Genomic DNA, 20005 nt, shown 5'->3' on the forward strand with positions numbered 1-20005 from the left:
AAGTTTCGGTTACGTTTTCGTTCCGGTCAAAAATATCGTTTTTTTCGTTTTTCGTTTTCGGTTTTCGTTCCGTTCCAACACCCTGGTGCACATTATTCTATTTTGGCGTTTTTAGCCTTCTTGGCGCACCTCATGGCTCCAGAATGGTGATTTGACATGAGTAGCGTACATACTCTAGATTGGTCCACACATCCTGCTTTGCCATGCAGTCGTCCACAAGTTCTTCTTTGTCTCGCATGACTATCGTGCGCGATCAACTGATTTCGCTCCATTTTGTGCATTTTCGACTGCGCAAGTGGAGATAACAGGGTGTAGCCGACAAGCGCGAAATCCCGATAAGCTCAACGTTTAGTGCTGACACTGTACGCGTGCTTTAGAAGAATAAGTAGCGAGAAGATATCGCCTGTAAGAAGGGTAGTGAAGGAGAGAACCTGCATCGTCTCCGCTGTAAAAAGTTCGTTCGTTGGAAGAATCAAACGATCCGTCGCCTTTCCATTGGTTTCGTTCTCTCCTTCACTAGATTATATATAGAATTATAGATTATATTATAGAATATATATATACACACACACATACCTGTCAAGTTTGGAGAAACGGAATCCGGGAGATGTACTCAACCAATAACATCGCTTACGCATCGTCTGTTTCACGTACGAGCAAATGCGCGCTAGTGCTACGGACAGACGCGGTTGAAGCAGAGATGAAACGACCCGGCCGTCACCGTCACGCGAAGGGCACATGCGATAACATCGCTCCCCGTGTGAGGCCTGTCGTCGCTTGCTTACCAGTTATTTCATCGGGCAAGGGACCATAAGGGGCGCCGTTGAGACGGGGACGGTCGCAAGCGCTGGTGAACACGCTATCTCGACAGACATCGGTAACAGCTACCCTTTTAAGTGCTGGGCTCTCCACTTAAAGCAGTAATGACACAAATTTTTGAAGGCGAGATAACTTGTGGGATAGATTTGTGTGTACACAAATGCATCATCTACGAAATATTAACGGCTGATATAACCTATAACACATTTAGGATCAATTTTTAAATTGCGTGTAGCGCATCTGTATGTGAAATGTCCCACTTCGTGTCATCGTGACGCACGGGGTGCGCAATGCACTGGACGTGCGGGGCAAAACTGGATTTCCGGGAGATTTTCCTATAATCCGTACAACCGGGAGAAACGTTCAAAATCCGGAAGTCTCCCAGGTAATCCGGGAGACTTGGCAGGTATGTGTGTGTGTGTGTGTATATATATATATATATATATATATATATATATATATATATATATATATATATTTTGCAATAGTGATTAGATGGAAACATTGGACAGGTTTTTCCCCTCGGTGTCATTTTCTAAATTGATAACATCGCTCCGCGCATCGTATGTTCTACCCGCGAGTAAAAGCTCGCGAGTGTTGGCGAGGAACAAGGCTAAAGCAGAGATGAAAGAAGCTGCCCATCTCCGTCGCATGGAAGGCTCATGCGTTATAACGTTGCATGCGAGGCCTGCCATTGATTGCTCCTCAAGAAGAAAGGAAACGCCCCGCCCGTATTTCACTGGGCGAAGGAGCTTGAAGGAACGCCAGGAGAGGGGGGGGGGGGGGGGGGGGGGGGGGGGGGGCTGCGTGGCTGGAGCAGCAACTGCAAACTTTTAAGAGCGCTGCCGCGCGAGCATTGCCGTGCGCGCTATCTAGGCAGACATCAGCAAACGGCTCGCATACCATTCTGCGCTCTGTGATCTCACCGATTCGTGCTGTGATCACTGATACAAGAAGCTGCGCGAAAATAACTTCTCTCCTGGGAGCGGCCGTATTCCCATACACCAGTGATTTCGTAGAGTTAGGCGAGATTGGATCAAAAGGATTTAGCTGTTAGCCTTACTTCGTGTAAGATTAATTACGACATGTTGCGATCGCATCCACACTATTTCGCCATTTCGGTGAAAGATTTTTTTCTGAATTTAAGGGAGCAATTTTCTCTACCCCACTAACACTCAAGTCTACGGCCAAATGGTCATTACAAATGGTCATTACCGAACTCCCTCCACCAAAAGCTCCATTTAACTTCCTCAGCGAAATGGTGACCGTGTGACATGAACCCTATCTCCCTCGAGGAAAAGACGAGGGAGTTAAACGGAGTTCACGGGTGCCCGTGTGACAGGGGTATATCTCCTCTAAATCATCCGATTCGGACGATGACTGAGTCTCGGCAGTGGACGCCGTAAATAAACCCCCACCTGGGACATCCAAGGTTTATTTTTGTGGCCTCACGTGTCGCTGTGTTTTAGTATTTTTAAAATTTCAGAGACATTTTCTGCGCCGAAGACTGGAGAGGCTTGGGCACTTTTCATGATGCAGTGCAGTGAAGCCAATCCTCTGCATAGTTTAAAAAAATATTTTGCGTGTATCTTGCGAATAAAGAGCCTTTCAATACTTTTTCGGGTTGTTCAAGACATGTAGAATCAATTACGCAAATAAAAAAATTTGTGCTTTCTTATATGGTTTCTGGGCAGAAAACTGGGTAGGGAAAGATTTAAACTATTTTTTTTTTAACGTATAGGTATCATATGTCAGGGGCACAGCCATGATTCTACTTGAAGGGGCGGAGGTCTGACCACCCTATACATATGTGCACACATTTTTATGTGCATGTGCATACATGCAAACATACATAAACTAAAATTTTGAGGGGGTTTGGATCTCCCCTTCCCCCTGGCTATGCCTATGGTACTGTTTTGTATTCCTTAAGCAAGTACGGGCCACACCCAAGAAATATGGATCCAAATCAAGCTTGCAAAGTGTTGTCATCAGTGCATGAATTACCAAATATACAAGTGGCACAAAATATAGCATCACGTAAGTGCAACTCCTATTTTCGCAGTGGGAGAATCGATTGAGTCGTGGGTTATCGTCTTTTGCTCATTTACGAAAGTTCTGTCTTGAGGAAAAGCGACACCGCAAATCTTGACATCATGCAGCCTAACATTCGTCTTTAGTATCCCATCACCTAAGCAGCCCCGCTCCAATTTCGTTAGAGAAAAAAAAACCAGTGTCAATTTTCATGCAGTTAACAGTTTCACAAGTGCCAGAATGACATCTACATCAACATCACTTACAGCAGCTTATCACGTCGTCCATGTGCTGGTGACGACCTCCGCATTGAGAATTTGTGTGGATATCATGTTTGCTGTCCATCAATGAGCTGCAGTGGCACGGTTCATCGACGCCACAGTTGCACATCGGATCCTGCGAAGGCAATACATATGCGGCATCAAGGTAAGTGGCCTCACTATTTTCACCTTGGCTGGCACAGATGTTCAAGGATGATTTGGCTGGGAATATGAACCCGTACCGATAAAGAAGCAGCATTCTGTATCGTGCACGTAGCTGCAGGCTGGACCTCGGTCTGTGTTCCCATCGAGATGCCAAAGCTGCACGCCTGCACGCCTAACACATCGTCATGCAATTAGACCTCGGAGGACATGATACATACAACAGCAGTAAGGTTGTTATTCTTAGGACGCAATCATAAAATCAGTACACGAGTGTTGAAGCACACTTAAAGGTGAGTTAACATCGCCGGTGCCCCATTTTCGAAGAGAAGGTGGCGAGAAAAGCGGTGGGTCATGACAGGCTTCAATGCCATGGCAGACCATTCTATGGTTTTGTGAATCAGGCCTAATAGCTTCACTGTTATTAAAAATCCATTAGTCAAAAAAGAAAAGGAGGAAAAGGAGAAAAGGAGGCTGAATCACTGCTTTAAGCTTCAAACAAGCAAACAACACAACTGCTGAAGAAAGACTGCACATACCAAAATATCTTCCCATGGCCAATGTAGAGGCCTGCACACCAACTGTACATTGATAGTGGGCTGTTTGCGTGGTAACTGTGCCCCTTGGACGACGACGACCATACTGCCGCAATGGAGCCTGCACAGCCATTACACAGGTCGAAGTTTCAGCTACACATGGTAACGCTGCTGCATACAGTGTGTAGATTCACATTAAAAGGCAGGCCCCCCAAAAGGTCCTGCTTTTGTGTTGGGTGGATTCGACATGCAACTATACTTGGAATACCACACAGAGGAAAATCTTCTTTACTACCTGGTTTAACATTTAATGACTTGAGCAGCAGCACTTCTTTTTCCAGTCTTCTAAGCCTCTTACATTGATCATCAAAAGTTTAGCTTGTGGTAACAAAAAGCCCAACTCTTGCTCCATTTTATTCCAGCAATCGCACGATGCAATGTCGTAACAGGTACCCAAATTTTATTGAGCTATGGTGCCGGTGAAATCGGCAGGCAAAACAGTTCAAGGGTTTGCGAGATCACATGTGCATCTGTGTGATGCCTGTTAGTATTCAATTCTTGAAATGAAAGTTTTGAAAGTTTTGGGAGTTTTGAGAGTGAACTGATATAACGTTCCATTTACTTCACACTTCCCTCTACCTTATGACATAATGTCCGTCACGTGACTCTGGGTCGTACCCAACATCCAGTCCATCAAGTGACTTCTGGGTACGCGCTTTTGGTCTTCAGTTCCACTTTTAGTCTTCATAGATTATTTCAGGTTCTCACTTCTGGTCTGAGGCGGCTCTTGCTGACATAGTTAAAGGGACACTAAAGGCAAACATTAAGTCGACGTTGGTTGTTGAAATAGCGGTCCAGAAACCTCGTAGTGCTACTTTTGTACCAAGGAAGTGCTTATTTTGAAATAAAATCATGTTTTAGTGGTCCGCATCGCGTTAGCGCACTTCAAATCACCTGCCTGAAAGCGGTCTTTCTCACGCCACTGTTGCCGTGCCCAACGTTGCCCGCCTTAACTGCGCGGCAGCATGCACTGGCGGCGTGCACCATTTGGGCATCCGGCAACATCACATGCATGTGTCATTTTGTCGAACTTTCTGTCAGAGAGACTTTCATGAGCGTGCAAAACACACGCGGCAGTATGCGATACCGAAACTACCACCGAGATGCGACCGCGTGAGCGAAGCAGGGCGCCGGGCGAAGCGCAGTTCGGCGAAAACGGAACTTTTGAACCACGCGCGCCGTTCCCCATGGCAACGCCAAAGAGGTTCTTTTTTCCATGAATCAAACAGAAATGAACAAGCAGCATTTTATTACGCCTCTTGATGCACAGAGGGTTCTTTTTTTTATTGCAGCTAGTTTGATTACTAGTAATTAATTGTAGTTGGACTCTCTGACGTCATCGGGATCACTTCCAAAATGTCCCACTCGTGGCGCTCACCGTGTGATACATTTACCTTAATTTCTCGGTAAGTAGGGCACTGCTGTTGATAATATTGCCATTTTAGACGTTGTCATACATTGAGCTTTCACTCTGACATAAATTGTTATTTGCCTTTAGTGTCCCTTTAGTACCACTCAATAATCCTAGAAGTACATTTACAGCGCAAACGTAAAGATGCACCACAAAGAAAGAAATGACACACACAAGCGCTGTGGTGCGCAAAGAAAGCGCTGTGGCGCTTTCTTTATGGTGCGTCTTTACGTTTGCGCTGTAAATGTACTTGTAGGATGATGAACCAACTAGGCCCAAAAGAAGTTTTACCACTCAATAAGGGTGTCTAAATGGACTCGTCACTATGGCACCTTCTAGTATACTTCGTTGTAGCATGGCAAACACAAGGACGTGCAGAAAAGAAAACATCCGATGGCACACAGCGCTGTGCGCTGTCAAGTATTCCTTTTTCTACGTGTCGTCGTCTTTGCCGCACTCCAGCAAAGTAGAAAACACCGGTAACAGCTTACTCACTTTCCTCCTCCTGTACTTAACCTGCTTCCAGTAAACACTAAGAAAGGCTTCTTAGCTAGGCTCTCTAACTCAGTCAGAAATTGACTGAATTAACTCATGACAGGCTACATCTTGGCCTTTAGAACCGAGTTACCAGAGTCAGGGCAGAGATAATGGAAGCAATGCTGACAGCAATGCATCGCGACACTTTGTGCAATCAAAATACATTAGAATTAGTATTTTGTGTTACACAGACACTTCCGTCAAAAGAAAATAAAGAAGGACTGAACGTTAAAAACTGTCACCCCCTTCTCTTTACACCACCACTTAAAGTAAAATGTGGCATACAAGCACAGTAATAGCAAGCACACACTCTTGCAAAAGATGGCGCCACCCATGCGGCTGCTCATGTCTATACTTCCGCTGAACCAGTGCAGTATAACCATGACATAATATGTATATAGCAGACAGAACTCACTCGGGGCGGTGCTTCAGCAACCCTCTCAGACGCAGCTGTTGTCTGGTTCATCAGCGTTTCCTCCTCCTCTTCGATATACTGCAATAATCAAGACAGCCACACAGACCACCTTTGTACGTCGCATAGTTATTCTAAATGCCTGCAGCTGTCACTTGCGCTCAATTCAAGGTCAGCTTTGGGGGTGACGGAGTTTGATTCAGAAGCCACCAAAATGCTTATTCTTGTGAGCACTCGTAAATGGTACAAGGTACGCGAATTCCAGAGGGCTCTTTTTCACATTGTTCAATAATGTTTCACCTTTCAATGTTGCCAATGCAGGGGATCCAAGTCAACCTCAAGCCACAGCAGACATAGTAGATGTTTATTATCATCGATGCAGATTTGGCTCTATTGTAGTTTTTAACGCCTGAAGTTGCACCGTGCATTATAAGAGATGCTAGGGCGGAAGGAGAGCGCCTCAAACTAGTTTTGAACAGCTGGGGTTCCTTGCTTGTTGTGCACCTGAACGAGAAGTAATGTGAGACCACTCTTAGATTGTACGTAATTGTACAGCAGAACTATGCCAATACGCGTACACCAGTTGCATTTGCCCAGATGGTGCAGTGCTCAAAGATTTAAATGTGACAATTTAGGGCTAAGTGATGCACAAACTTAGGTTTCCACCACCTTCAGTTCATGTCCTGTTGGAGTAATCAGGGGTGGAAGCGGGCTTGAGTGTTTTGGAGCAGCTCAGGGAGCAGGCATAATGCTGTTTTGGAGCAGCTTTGGAGCACCAAAATGTGTTTTGGAGCAATGCAAGTTAGTTTTGGAGCAGAATTCTAGGGTCAAACATCATTGTTGTTGAATTTTTTTTATTTCTGGTAAACACTAGAAATTCCAACGATTTTAGAAAACATTCAATACTGATGAACCAACCACACTTAACACAAATGATATATATATATATACACACGCGTACGTGTTATCATTAAAACATCACAGCTGTGATAGAGCAATGACTCAGGAAAACGAGATAAGCGATGTTTTGAATAGCTACACTTGACTAGACTGACAAATGAAAAACGTTCATGGTAATGAACATTTTTCACCAGCGGCGTTTTCGCGCCGCGTTTGCCGGGTTGCTACATTTCCGTCAAAAGCCTACGCCGGCTTCAAATTGTTCCTTCGAAATGCGCGGAGGTCAGCGCCATCTGGAGACACTGGAAGAAACCAAGGAAACACGCGTCTGCACCCTAAAGTCCGCTTGTCGGACGAGCGAGCGACGCGCCGCGCGAGGCGTTTTCGAGTAGGAAGACGTGGTGGCGCAATTTTGAGATGGCGTTCGTCAAAATGACGTGCGCGTCTCTCCAAACGTGCGTAAATCGCATCAAAAACTGCGCCATGCGTTTCCACCTTTTCCCTTCAAGTTCCCTTCCAAGATTTGTCAATTATTGGTGTCGGTTATATGCCCGCAAATATGGCACATGAGGAGCGATGATACTAGATGTCGCAAGCACACAATTTGTATTGCGTGGTTCTGTTCTCACATTCGTCTGAGTAATAAGCGTTCCAAGTGTCTATCTTATTCTTTTTTGTATATTTCTTCACTCGCCACCTCATGTACCAAACCACACACAGCAACTGCGGCGAGCGGATGGTACGAGCTACAGCGCATTCAACCACGAGCCGAGCGCAGGTTCTGACGAGCAAAAATCGAACAACACAACCAATCGCAGTGGCGAGACTAAGCTCGTCGCTGCACGAGCGCGTTTACATGCTGCATTTATAACGTCTAAGGGCTTGTGTGCAATGCAATAAATTCTCCACATGGCACGCTCTCACTAAAGAAAATGAGTTTCGGAAATGGTCCAACCGACTTACACAAACCGAAGACTTGCGAGTGGTTTCGCGGTTGGTAGTGGCTTCATTGACCGCAAACGGATAAAACAAATTTTTCTTCCTCATGCAGACTTATGACAAAAAATCCATCTTACACACTCAGCTATACAGCAGTTTCCTTAAGGCCTGAACACACGTACGCGTTGCCGCGCGTCAACGCGTACGTGTGTTCGGGCCTTTAATGCAAAGTTTCTAAATAATGGTCGCGCGTTTACGTCCGCGGCAGCTGCTCTCACTATCCTCATGGCTTCACAACAAATTAAATATTCGCAGTAAACAGAACCTTTTCGACATAATGAAGCGTCAACGCACTTACTTTTATTCATGTTCGCAATCCCAGACCACGATGACAGCAACCGCCTCATGCGCGCGGCACGGCAAAAAACTCCGTTGCCGCCGGCGCCATCGAAATATGGCCGGACAACTCACTTTCTTGAATCTAAAAACGTTGCTTTCTTGTAGCGAGCTCCTGTAGAGGCCCGTTAGCTTTTTTGCGCCTTCGACGACGTCACGAGAGCGCGCCAAGTGATGTGATGATGATATGAGCTCGCATAGGCACGCCATGACACGAATGACAGCGGCACATGAAGGCACCAAACGTAGCCTCGGTGATCGGTTCCGGCAGCGCACCGGAGCCCATCGCGGAGGCCGTGCACCAAAGACCGCTTGGGAGCAGTTTCGGCGCAATATTGCGTTTTGGAGCAGGATGGCGCAGCAGAAGCGGATTGGCGCAGCGTGGCGCAAATGGCGCAGCACTTCCACCCCTGAGTAATATTGAATCGTAGATGTACATCAGAGCCAACATTAGCTCTGGTGGCCACATCCGTAGCGACATAATGCGATTATCACAAGCAATTGGCCACGCCAGTCGTCATGCTAAAAACTTCGATCTCGCGTTACAATCCGTGAGCACCGTACATAGCGTTTACATATTTAAATGAGACACGCTTGATGTGCCAGTAACCAGCCACAAGGTCAAAAATTTGAGATGAAGAGTATAGGGGTTACTTTGTAACGAACAGATCCGCGCATGCGAAACTGTCCAGTCTTTGGATCACACCGCGCACTAGAGGAGTGTAGTTACTCGCTACTAGTGCTACGCAGCAGCCCTAACAGTCAGAGCTGTGACCCCTATCCCGCGGTTCGCGTAAGCTGCGACCGCGGCGGGTTTCAGGCCAGTGGTAACAGAGACAAGTTCTTTGCCTGACACAATTTATTGTGCCAAAAGCGCCACCAACGCAACAAAAATACAGATAAAACGAAGCGGCGGAGAAGTTCCGCACGACAACGTGAAAACAACAACAAAATGGGAAGCACACGAGATTGAGAGCGATAAGGTTCGACTCACCTCTCGTGGCTTCGCAGTCCGGCCCAGAGGCAGTAAGTTACCTCACAATAGACCGGGCGTTGCGCAGGGGGTGATGGCGCCTGGGTGGCTCCCGACTCGATCCAGCTGTGGTCGTCACCGCTGCTCGAGTCGAAAGACCAGGCGGTCCCCAAGAAAGCCGCGCGCGTCTCTTGGGGTCTGGAGAGGAGTCTCTCCAGAAAAGGGCAAGGAAGGAAAACGGGGCATCTCGACTTCGGCCAGGGAGCAGGGCGTGATGGGCTGCGAGAGCGGCACGTGCCCTCTCCCATGCAACCCCCCTCGCCACTGCGCGTACAAACGTAGCGCGAAGCCGAGGTGCCGCCGCGTTGAAGACAATGGGTTGCGTGTGCAACCCCACAAGAGATAACGGCACACTTGTACGATGTGAACATGCTAATGCAAGAATTTTGCGAATAATTGCTGTAACAAGGAAGTTACAGGGGATAGAACAACGCTTTCGTGACCACCTTGGCAGGTTTCGGTTACTTGCTCGGCCACTCCACCCTTCTTGGCAGCAAAGAGGGGTAGGCATAGCCCATTGTCGTGACTATGCCTATTTCGGCAATCTAACACGATGTCAGGGGTTTACATCATTGGCACGCAGCCAAAGCCCGAGAAAGGCTTTTTCCAGTTGTTGCTCTTGTCAATTATCTGCAGGCAGCGCGATAACGAAGCACGTTGCAAAGCACTGATGAGGTAAACAAATATGCAATGCGCGCAACAACTGCAAGGCCATAAGCACATCACTGCATGGCAAAAGTGCGTTTTCGTGAAGTGGAGGACCATTCGATGAGCTCAGCGGTAAAAAATTTGAGATGCAGCTTCAGGTTCCCCATTGGCGACATTACGTTACTTAGCGGGAGAGAAAACTAACGTTTGAGCGCTGGAGAGGACTGCAGGAATTGTTTTTTGAAATTGAGTGTCTGTGTGACGTGCAGCACCGTGATATTCACTAAATGTGATCACTGCGGCCTTTTGTATGAATGAGCAAACTTGTTAATGAGGTGTAAAACAAAAAAAAAAGCAGAGGTCTGTTTAGTGGCCCTTTAAAGGTTTTGAATCGATTTGCTCTGATCAATGTTGTGTTGACTTATGCATTGCTTTTACAGATTTCACATCAGTTCCTTTCTTTATTTTTCTGCAGTTTCTTGCAAACGCATTTTGTCATTTAGTTGCTAGCTACCATTCTAGCTTATACCATTCGTTAGGTTCACCTTTCTCTGCGCTTCGTCACGACTGTTGGCAATCCTAATTAAATTAGGAACTGTTTCCTGTGAAGAACATGCAAACATGCCTGTTAATTTCGCATGCTTTGTTAATAAAACCAAATCAAATAACTTTTTTCCTAATTCACAAGCTTCCTTCTTTGCACTACACATTTACCCAGGTAATGGCGGCACCGGTCATCATTCAAACCGTGACACTTGAATCACGTGCTGGGGCTTCTCTTCTTTTAACCGCACTGTTTCCCGATGAGAACCAAGCAGACATCGTAGAGAGTAGCTCTCGTAGAAGGGTGGTCATGCAACCATGGACACAAGAGAAGGGAAAAGAATGGCGCAAATGCCGATTATCAACTGAAAGGTCGCAATGCGGTGGAAAAGAAGGGAGACACAAACTCATATATGCATGCTCGAGAATGATGGCAATATGGGACGTGCGTGGCTCTATGTACGTGAAAGATAAACTGTTAAAGGTGGGTTACGACAGTCCTTAAGGAATAATGCGCACTTACTGGTTCACTGGGAAGGGACAGGGATGGCATCGCATCTGACCGCAGGTAGTACCTCGCAGTGAAGCCCATGTCCTCCTGCAGGTCTGGGTTCTGGGTGTAAGCATCGGCGGCAAAATGCCGCTGGCACACGAATAAGAAAGTACGTGTCTCCGATTTAGGCAGGCCAATTAGCTTCAGCCACTTGCACAGCAGCTCGTCCTTTTGGGGCATCCGATGCATAGGTTGTGTTGGCTTGGTACAGCCAACAACTGCACAATGGCGCCATGGCTGCTTGAGGATGCTAGCCTGCATGGATGGATGATGCGTGATTGAAAGCGCTATCCATTTCTGCAGTCGAAGGCTAGACAAACAAAAAACGCTAGGCCTGCGTGGGACACGCATCACAGCCACAGTGAAAGCTGGAGCAGCCTTTCTAGAACCCACTGTAAACTCTCTTGGGGCAACTAGTGCAAGTACAGTTGCAAGATACCCACTACACCATAAATCATAATTTTGCAAAGTAGGGTGGTACCCACTATGCCATTATTGCACATTCTGCGGAGAAGCATGGTACCCAATACGCATCTGTAAGGCATTATGTGTACTTTGTTGATTCTGTGGCTGATGACCAAGAATTATGGCTCAGCCCTTTGTAATGAATAAAAATCTTTCAACCAGCCACTCTCTACGCAACTCGCATTGTGTGATGCTTGCAGTGGCGTAAATCATAGGGTGGGAGTTAGGGGGTCTTGACTCCCCTTGTGTTCACCCCTTGAGATTTATCTTTCAAATGCACTACAGTAAAACCTTGGTGATACGAATCTCGCGGGGTTACCAAAAATATTCGTATGATCCGAAATTCGTATCACCAGAAAACATGGAAAATTAGTATGCAACAAAAGAAAGTCGGCATACGTTTAGATTCAGCGTTTCTCAGGGCCGCAGCGACGTCATGAACAGCTCTGAATGATTGCCAGTAAAGTTTTTAGACATCAACGATCATACTTGTACACGTAAATATACGGTGCATGTGCGCTTGTGTAATTAACGAGCCAGATGTGTTGTGCCCCGTGACCGCTAGTAGCCTCTTCCTAATCTTACTACGCTTTTCTGCATGACACTAAAGTACTGCGGCAAAAGTGACTTAAGAATCGCTTTGCACACGATAGATAGAGGCCAAGCTCCTTCGCCAAGGCCGTCCGCTTCGTCTCTTGGGGTCTTCGTCTACCATTGACGGACCCGCAGCCTAAGTTTCAGTCTTGTTTCAGAGAACGTCCGATTGCAGGGACATGGCTTGCATCGACGTGGCAGGCATGTGTTTCCACAGTACAAAGACGCTGCTGCCTCGAGCACAGGAGCACGCGTCAACGCGTCGGAAAAAAAGAACGTGACGTCAACGTCATCTGTAATCTAAACACGAAGGCGCCTAAAGGCATCCAAGATTTGCGCGCGCTATCTCGGAGGCAACGACGCACCATTGACGGTCACGCAGCGCGCATACCCGCGCCCACGCATGACTGCTGCGTCTTCCGCGACAGCGCGGGCAGCACCTGTTCGTACCTGTGCGCTAGCGTACGTTCGTATCAAACATCGGGGGGTGCAAATTGGTTCGCAACAACCATACTCCAATACACTGCAGGCAAAGGTAAATTGTGGGAGGCCATTTCTAACAGGTATACGTGATGGGGGATGGAGCTGAAGTTAAAGAAAAGCTGTACCTTCATGCATTATCGCAAGAAAGCGCTAGCATTTTTATTTCATGGTTTAACCATAATCACATATTAGCTAGAAATATGCTACAGCCTACCTAGGAGCTATGCTTAGAAACTAACTTCGTCATGCAAAGTGTGTTTGCACTATTGGCTGCTCAGTGCTGCTTTCCCTGACCCGCCGCCGACGCTCATGCTCGTTTTTTAAATTTCTTTGAAAACATGACGTTAACTTTTCTATAGTTAAAAATAATGTATTTATAATAACAATATGGCCGCCCCTGCAAGATGTGACCCCCCCTTGTGATTTTTGTGAATTTACACCCCTGACAGTGTGAAGTTATTGTTTGATGATTTCTCATCGCCTCAAGCTATTTCATCAAGCGACCGAGAGGGAGGCGCTATGCATCAATGTGTACTATTGCTATATAATGGCTTAGGGATGTTGATATATCGCCAGAGCTTGGTGCTCGAGCAGCGTGAGCGCTCACATCAGTCATGGGAGGCCAAGTCAAGGTCGTTGGTGCGAGGTGTTCATAGGTTGGTGTCGGGCAAGGTGTTAGAATTATACTACCGTCGTGTCAGGTAATGGAGCACCCTGCTCCACCTGAAAGAGATCCCTCATCTAGCAGAACATGTTCACGAGAGAACGAATTCTCGGTCCCGCCGCAGGCGTATAACGAACTTGTGAAAATCCACTACCTTATTTTCGTAGCAAGGAGGAAGCCGCTGGCAAAGTGATGTGCGCCTCCTCAAGCACAGTCCGTTGCGCCGCATAAAGCGCGTCGTCCACCCATTGCTCGCTTTAAACGCCGTGGGAGCGATTAGCGATGCCATGCTTCCTGGCCTTGGCTCGCGCTTGCGTCTGGATCATTTCGTGCGAAACGACACAGCCGTCGTTTCGTAGGTCCCGGGCATATTTTAAGACCTCCTCTTCCACAGCAGTAAACTTCCCGGTCTTTGGTCCCCTGAAGGAACGTCGCTCCCTATTTGTAGCGTGGAGCTTGTCATGCTGCTTCCGCCAGTAGCGCACACGTACTTCATCAATTCCGAAATGCCTACCGGCAGCACGATTCCCGTGTTCAAGTGCGTACTCCACAGCCTGTAGCTTGAAACCGGCCGTGTAGCTCACATTTCGGCCCATCGTCCACGACAAAACGCAACACAGGCTTAGAAAGAACTTCCAACGAGGTGAGAATGGGCAGTGAGCAGCATGGCATGACTTCTGAGGCGAAAAAAAAAAAAAGTAGGGCTACGATGCTATGATGACAACCAATGACAACAACGACAACAATGCTAAAACTCGCGTCACCGTCTTGCATCATTTTGATTGGCTGTCCTACCCGGCCGCTTCGGTGGTAGATGGCGTTGCGTTATCTTCTGCAAGCTGCAAGCTGCAAGGCTTGCGACTTGCGACCACCCGATGCAAAGGGAAAGCCGCAGTTTCACCATCATCATATCCCCGCGCGCTCCCGCACCGCCGCATTAGACATTTAGATGCCCCCGGCTCCGCAAAGCTTCGTATTTGTGTGACCGTGGGATGGCGTGGGCAGTTTTGCTGTTAGGTAGCCCACACGACCGGTCGTGTAGGCTCCCTACGCTGTGTGCTTGTGAGCCGCGATGTCTCTACACTCGAACCGTTCGTGAATACTGCTGCGGCGTGCGGATACTTACTTCAAAAACAATACAAAAAGAGAGGGACCGCGCCGCGCACAGATAGAAAAACTAACAAAACGGTGCGCTACCGCGGGCGGAAGGGAGGGGGGAAGCAAACCGAGGGGGGTCGGCGTAATAAAGGAAAAAAAAAGGAAGGAAGAAAGATAAGATCAACGGACGAGGAAGTGCCGCACGTTGGTTCGTGGGACTGCAGCGGATGAAAGTTAGGGGTGCGTTTATTACGCGGGGAAAAAATCCCAATTTTGACGACTAAAGTTTAGGGTGCGTTTATTATGCGAGTGCGTTCATTACGCGAGTAAATACGGTATCTACAAAGGTGCTTAAAGGCTATGTGGGATATATGGTGGCTTTGCAGGTCGCTCAGTGTATCTCGGTTTGTATCAAGTTTGCCATAGCTAAATGAAGTCTCAGCCTCCACCAATTTACAGCGAGACGAGGAAGCTTCGTTGCTCTTAAAACTGGCGATCATATTATGCCCGGAAGTATACTTACTTTGCTGAATGACCTTCAGCAAAGCACACTTACTTTGCTGAATGAGTTTTTAACACTATCGCAGAAATTCCAGCGTCAGTGTCATTTGTTGTGAACGAGAAATCGGCTTTGTCCGTGAGTGAAAATTTGAGATAGATGCAAATAAATAAAAAATCTTCGGTCTGAGTGAGAATCAAACCCAGGTCTTTTACGTGTCAAGCAGGTGTTCTACCACGGAGCCACTCCACAGCTTGAAGTTGTTTTGTAAAAAAAAATAACAATTCACGCCATATCCACAAAGTGAATGATGATGAGTGGGCGAAGCTCCGGAGTTAAATATGGTAAACCGTGAATCCTCCGTACTTTTTGCCCACTCGATCATCATGTAAAGACATGACAAACACAGGGGTGGTACAGTATATACACAACACAATGTTTTATTCGTCACTGTATTCGTCACCGTGGAGATGGTGGTCAAATTGTTATCGAAGCACCAGCGGTCGCAAATCTTGCAGCTGTGGCCGAACGTGCGATCTAGGAAGTCGCATTTAAAGCGCGCATCGGCGCCAACAACCTCAGGAAGCGACTGCTTGAGGCGCTTGGCTGCAGCATCCCGTACCCGTGCTGCATCCAGGTCTGCTTGCCGCCGCTTCCGTCTCGCTTCAGCTTCGCCGGCTCTCAGCTCAGGGTTGGCTTGACGACGCGCCCGTGCCGCTTCGGCTGCGCGAGCCCTCGCCGCCTCTGGATTGGTGGTGGCTCGTTGTTGTTGACGGCGAGCCCGTGCTGCTTCGGCTTCTCGAGATCTCACCTCCGGGTCTCGACGGCGAGCCCGCGCTGCAGCCGCTTTGCGAGCTCTCCGCTCCACTGCCTTGTCTTCTTCGTTCATATCATTATTGTCGAAGCGCACTGAGAGCGAATGCAGTTTACAGTTGTGGCCCTCTAGCGGTCTCCTATCCAACGAAAGCATGCATCAAAGCAACGCCTCCTCTATAAAGATGCCTGCTGCGTGAGCCAAAAACCTCCTGCCCTTCCCTTTCCCTTTGACACGTGCTCTAGTATGATAGGAGCTGCACTAGAGGCGCAGCTCCTATCAAACTAGAGCATGTGTCAGAATGGAGCGAGCGCCGCAGAGCCATCAGTGGGCGTTCCGAGTACTAGTGGCTGGCTACAACGCAACGGCAGACAAGCCTCGACCTTAAGGAGCTTAAGGAGACAACTGCTCAGAACAATAACTGAGATAACCACACTAATGGAAAGATTGTCTATTGTATCGTCTAAAACGAACCGTGTTTTTCTCGTTAAATGTGGATTTATATTTTAATTTCTTTACTCAAAGTTACTTTTGGCACCTCTCGCGGAAAAAAAATTAAGATGCACTTGATGGTGATCACATGACCTTTTGCTGGTGTACGCTCTTCCCACCCACCCGGTCCTGGATATCTTTTTCTCAATGCACTTGATAGTGGTTACGGACATCAGTGGCAGCAGACAACTACACCACCAAAGCAGCTGTTGTTGTGATTTCATGACAGCTAAAAAATAGTTGTCTGGCCAGGAAAGAAACACAAGAATAAAACACACACTGGCTGTACCAAAATGGGCCATGTTTGTTTGCAAAACAGCATTAAAGGGAAGTATAAGAATATATCGACATTTTACCATTTGTGTGAGATGCATGTCTTGCACTAGCAAGCATGCATTTCTTGTACTGCTGTCTTTTTTGACAGAAGCAGGAGCTTTGGGCCCACTGCTCACCTGAAATAATCCAAAACTACTGGTGGTGTCTGGCGAAGTAAGTTATAATTGCATTTCAACATGTCTATCTTTACTCCTACCTCTGTGTTAAACTGCAGTATAAACCTACAATTGCTACCACGTTGCTTCATCCTTCTCGACTTGCCAAACATTAGAATGTCCTGGCAAATGTGAAGTAACATCACTCGACAGCGCACTGTGGAGTGTTGCTTTCTGTTTTTTGGGACGATTGGCCTTTTACACTAAAAGCTCCTGGTGTAACTCACCTCTGTCGATGCATCCGAACTGTAGCCGGAATCAGCAGCAGAAGTTGTTGGTACCTGCAACCATAAAGACAACCATTCAGGAAACTGTCAGCCTGAATTCTGGTATTTTGAAATGATTTCCCAAGATGCCACTGCACATGCAATTGCTTTTCAGTAAAGTCAAGAGTTCGACAAAAGTTCCGTCTGGTCAGGTAACATGATGAGGATGAAGATGCGGTCACTGACAAAGTCAAGGTGAAAACGGACGTTTGGGGACCTGTATGGGTTCCTTGATCACACTAAGCAGGCAAGAGCCATAAGTCCTGTCCTTACCTGCTTAGTAGGAACCCGTACGGGTCCCGAAACAGCGTGTTTTCACGCTGACTTGGTCAGCGACCGCATCTTCATCCTTCAACTGCTTTTCAGTGAGCACACCCTTTCGCTGCCACTGCACTTTAAAGGACCCCTGACAGCGAAATTTTTGTTGGTGACTTTTTTGCTGTAATTTGTAGCTTTGTGTCTGGTAATCTCTAAATTAAATCGTAAATGCTCTAGCGTATCGTACAACTAATTCTAGCGTAGTTAATTGTGACCATTTTAGCATCACTTCAAAACGCCCGCCTAAAAACCACAAGAAACCGGCGCCCCATGCGGGGGAGCGTCAAAGACCACGTGCACTCAAGCTGTGGTGACGTTGACAGCGCGGTTTTCAAATCAGGGCCCCGCGCGCGGTAGAGATTGAAAGTATGTGGGTGCCTCGCTATAGGTTAAACCTGTTAAACGCGTGTCCCCTCACGAAAACTACCTCGAGAGCAGCCCGACAACAGAGCGAGAGGGGTGAGGAACAGTAGGCCTCGCCGGGTGCCAGTCGTCGTATTGTGCACGTGCGCCCCGCAAACCTTCTGTGACGTCCACAATACTTGCTTTACTCCTGGAACGTCACACGGGGCCTCTATCTACGTCTTACCAGGATGTCGGAAGGTGCAGCCAACTCAAGTGAGCACTCACGCTTACTTTAAAACCAAATTAAGATATCTTAAAGGCAACGTTCGTCACTAATAATCGGTCAGATGTGCCCCCGTATACAGGAAAGTCAAACAACACAAAGATCTCGAGGTTTCAATTTTGGTGTCAGGGGTCCTTTGAGCTTATGGACTTTGGACTTTTGTTGACGCATAAGTACCTTTCCATGCAACACAGTATGCTTAGCCGCCATTGCTAAATCTTTTTCATGGACCGCGGCCGCGCGTGCTATAACTGCCGTCTGCTGTCGCGAGCATAGCTGTGGCCACGCATTCGCCAGAGCAATGCTTTCGACAGCAGACGGCTCGCCACTAGACAGCAATTTCGGCACACACTCTCACGGTCCGTATTATTTTGTGGCCAACTGTGCATTCCAGAACAACCACTTGGGAACGAAAAAAAAAAGACAGCTTCGCAATCGACATGCGAACATTGAGGAAAGAGTGGAGCTGGTGGTCCACACTAGCTTTAACTCGGCTTTTTCTATGGCCTTAACCATCTTTCGAAGTGTTTCATTGGGCAATTTCATCAACTGCATCTTCATTACTTCCACCTTCACTTGTCTCCTCAATACCCTCCTGGCAAGCTTCTCCTTCGTCTTCTTCCTTGCAAAGGCAGATCCCATGTTCTTCGCCATACCACCCAACCCCGCAAATGTTTTCATCACTTTGGCACACCTCACACATATCATCCGTACTGGCATCTGACACCCTTCATAGACATTTCAGTAATCATCTGCAATCTCATCCCAGAACTGCATCTGTATCTCACCAAGCTGATTCCAATGTGGATCCGTCCTACACTTTATTACAACTGCCTTAGGATCAATTTCATCCAGAGCCAGAGGTGTTCCAAGCATCTCTATACTAAATTTCTTGAGATTGCTAAAGACCAAGTCTATATAGCTGCCTTAGCACAGTAGTTGCAACACCTTCCCATATTCTAGTGTAGCACCACAAGCCAAGATGACTCATCATCAACTCAGACAACCACTTTTCCTTTTGGACATCGATAATAAAGCCTTCAACCACAATCAAAGGAGTGACTTGACACAACTTTGAAGCTTGGTAGAAAGCACACTTCTCGCACCACTATGCCTTGCATCAGTGGTGGCCAGTCTTCTTTGTCTAAAGACTGGCAAGCCGAAATCGGATTTTCTTCGCTGCTGGGCCGCCAGTCTTGCTCTCTTCACAGTGGCTTGCGTCATATTGGCGATCGGCAGCAACTTTTCTTGCCCGCAACTCATGATACTCAGCCCTCCTTTGCCCTTTTAGCTTCGGCAGCCCTCGTTCGGAATTCAGGATCTTCTCGACGCCACTTGATACGCTCACGATCGGCTTCCCGCTTCCTTCGCCGTCGCTCTTCTTGTTCCTCGGGAGAGAGCACCTTCTTAGTTCTGCCCATCTTATCGGTAGATCAGACCCTGATGCCGTCGAGTGCACGCCGCCTCTCTTTTATAGGAGAATACCTGTACGTCAGAGCTTATGTCATCACTAGGCACAGCCAATCCCTCAATGCATGCCTCCTCACCCAAACACTTGTGTCGCGATGCGCCTCCGTAGCTATCCCCTCCTCCTCTAAGCCCTGCCCACACACTTGCTCGTCATCTCCCCTTTCCCTCTCTCACCACGCATCTCACCGCTCAGCATGGCTATCCTTCTCTCCACTTTCCTGCGCTGAGTTTTTGAGCGACGCCCAGCAAGGCTGTAACTCAAGCTTAAGCTCCGCTGTTACAAGGATCACAAGAATCCGAAGAGGATGCGCTGAAGGCTAAACTTTGAAACAAGTTCTCTGCTCCACAAACTACAGCGACGTTGCCGAAAAATGATCCAAGGCGTTCAAAATATACTTATGCACATCGTGCAGTATGACAACTGGTGATTCTATAATGTGTGCATTATGTGCCTTCCTACGCTACATAAGTGCTGCACCTGCA

General features: G+C 47.4%; 1 protein-coding gene across 3 annotated transcripts in view; it reads right to left on the reverse strand.

The window, feature by feature from the left end:
- Positions 1-20005, reverse strand: part of LOC119404972 (zinc finger protein 821) — a 39761-nt gene that overhangs the window by 17438 nt on the left and 2318 nt on the right. For 2 of the 3 annotated variants that reach the window (XM_049419147.1, XM_049419146.1), the window contains exons 2-7: positions 17068-17121; positions 11211-11495; positions 6232-6309; positions 3812-3929; positions 3353-3447; positions 3117-3246 (exon numbers count right to left, since the gene is read on the reverse strand). In XM_049419147.1, coding sequence (XP_049275104.1) covers positions 3117-3246; positions 3353-3447; positions 3812-3929; positions 6232-6309; positions 11211-11495; positions 17068-17121 — 760 coding nt within the window. Of the gene's footprint in view, positions 1-3116; positions 3247-3352; positions 3448-3811; positions 3930-6231; positions 6310-11210; positions 11496-15620; positions 16061-17067; positions 17122-20005 lie in introns of those variants that run through there. The other variant, XM_037671712.2, reaches the window with a different exon arrangement.

Source organism: Rhipicephalus sanguineus, chromosome 9, assembly GCF_013339695.2.
Source record: "Rhipicephalus sanguineus isolate Rsan-2018 chromosome 9, BIME_Rsan_1.4, whole genome shotgun sequence".
Classification (NCBI taxonomy): Eukaryota; Metazoa; Arthropoda; class Arachnida; order Ixodida; family Ixodidae; genus Rhipicephalus; species Rhipicephalus sanguineus.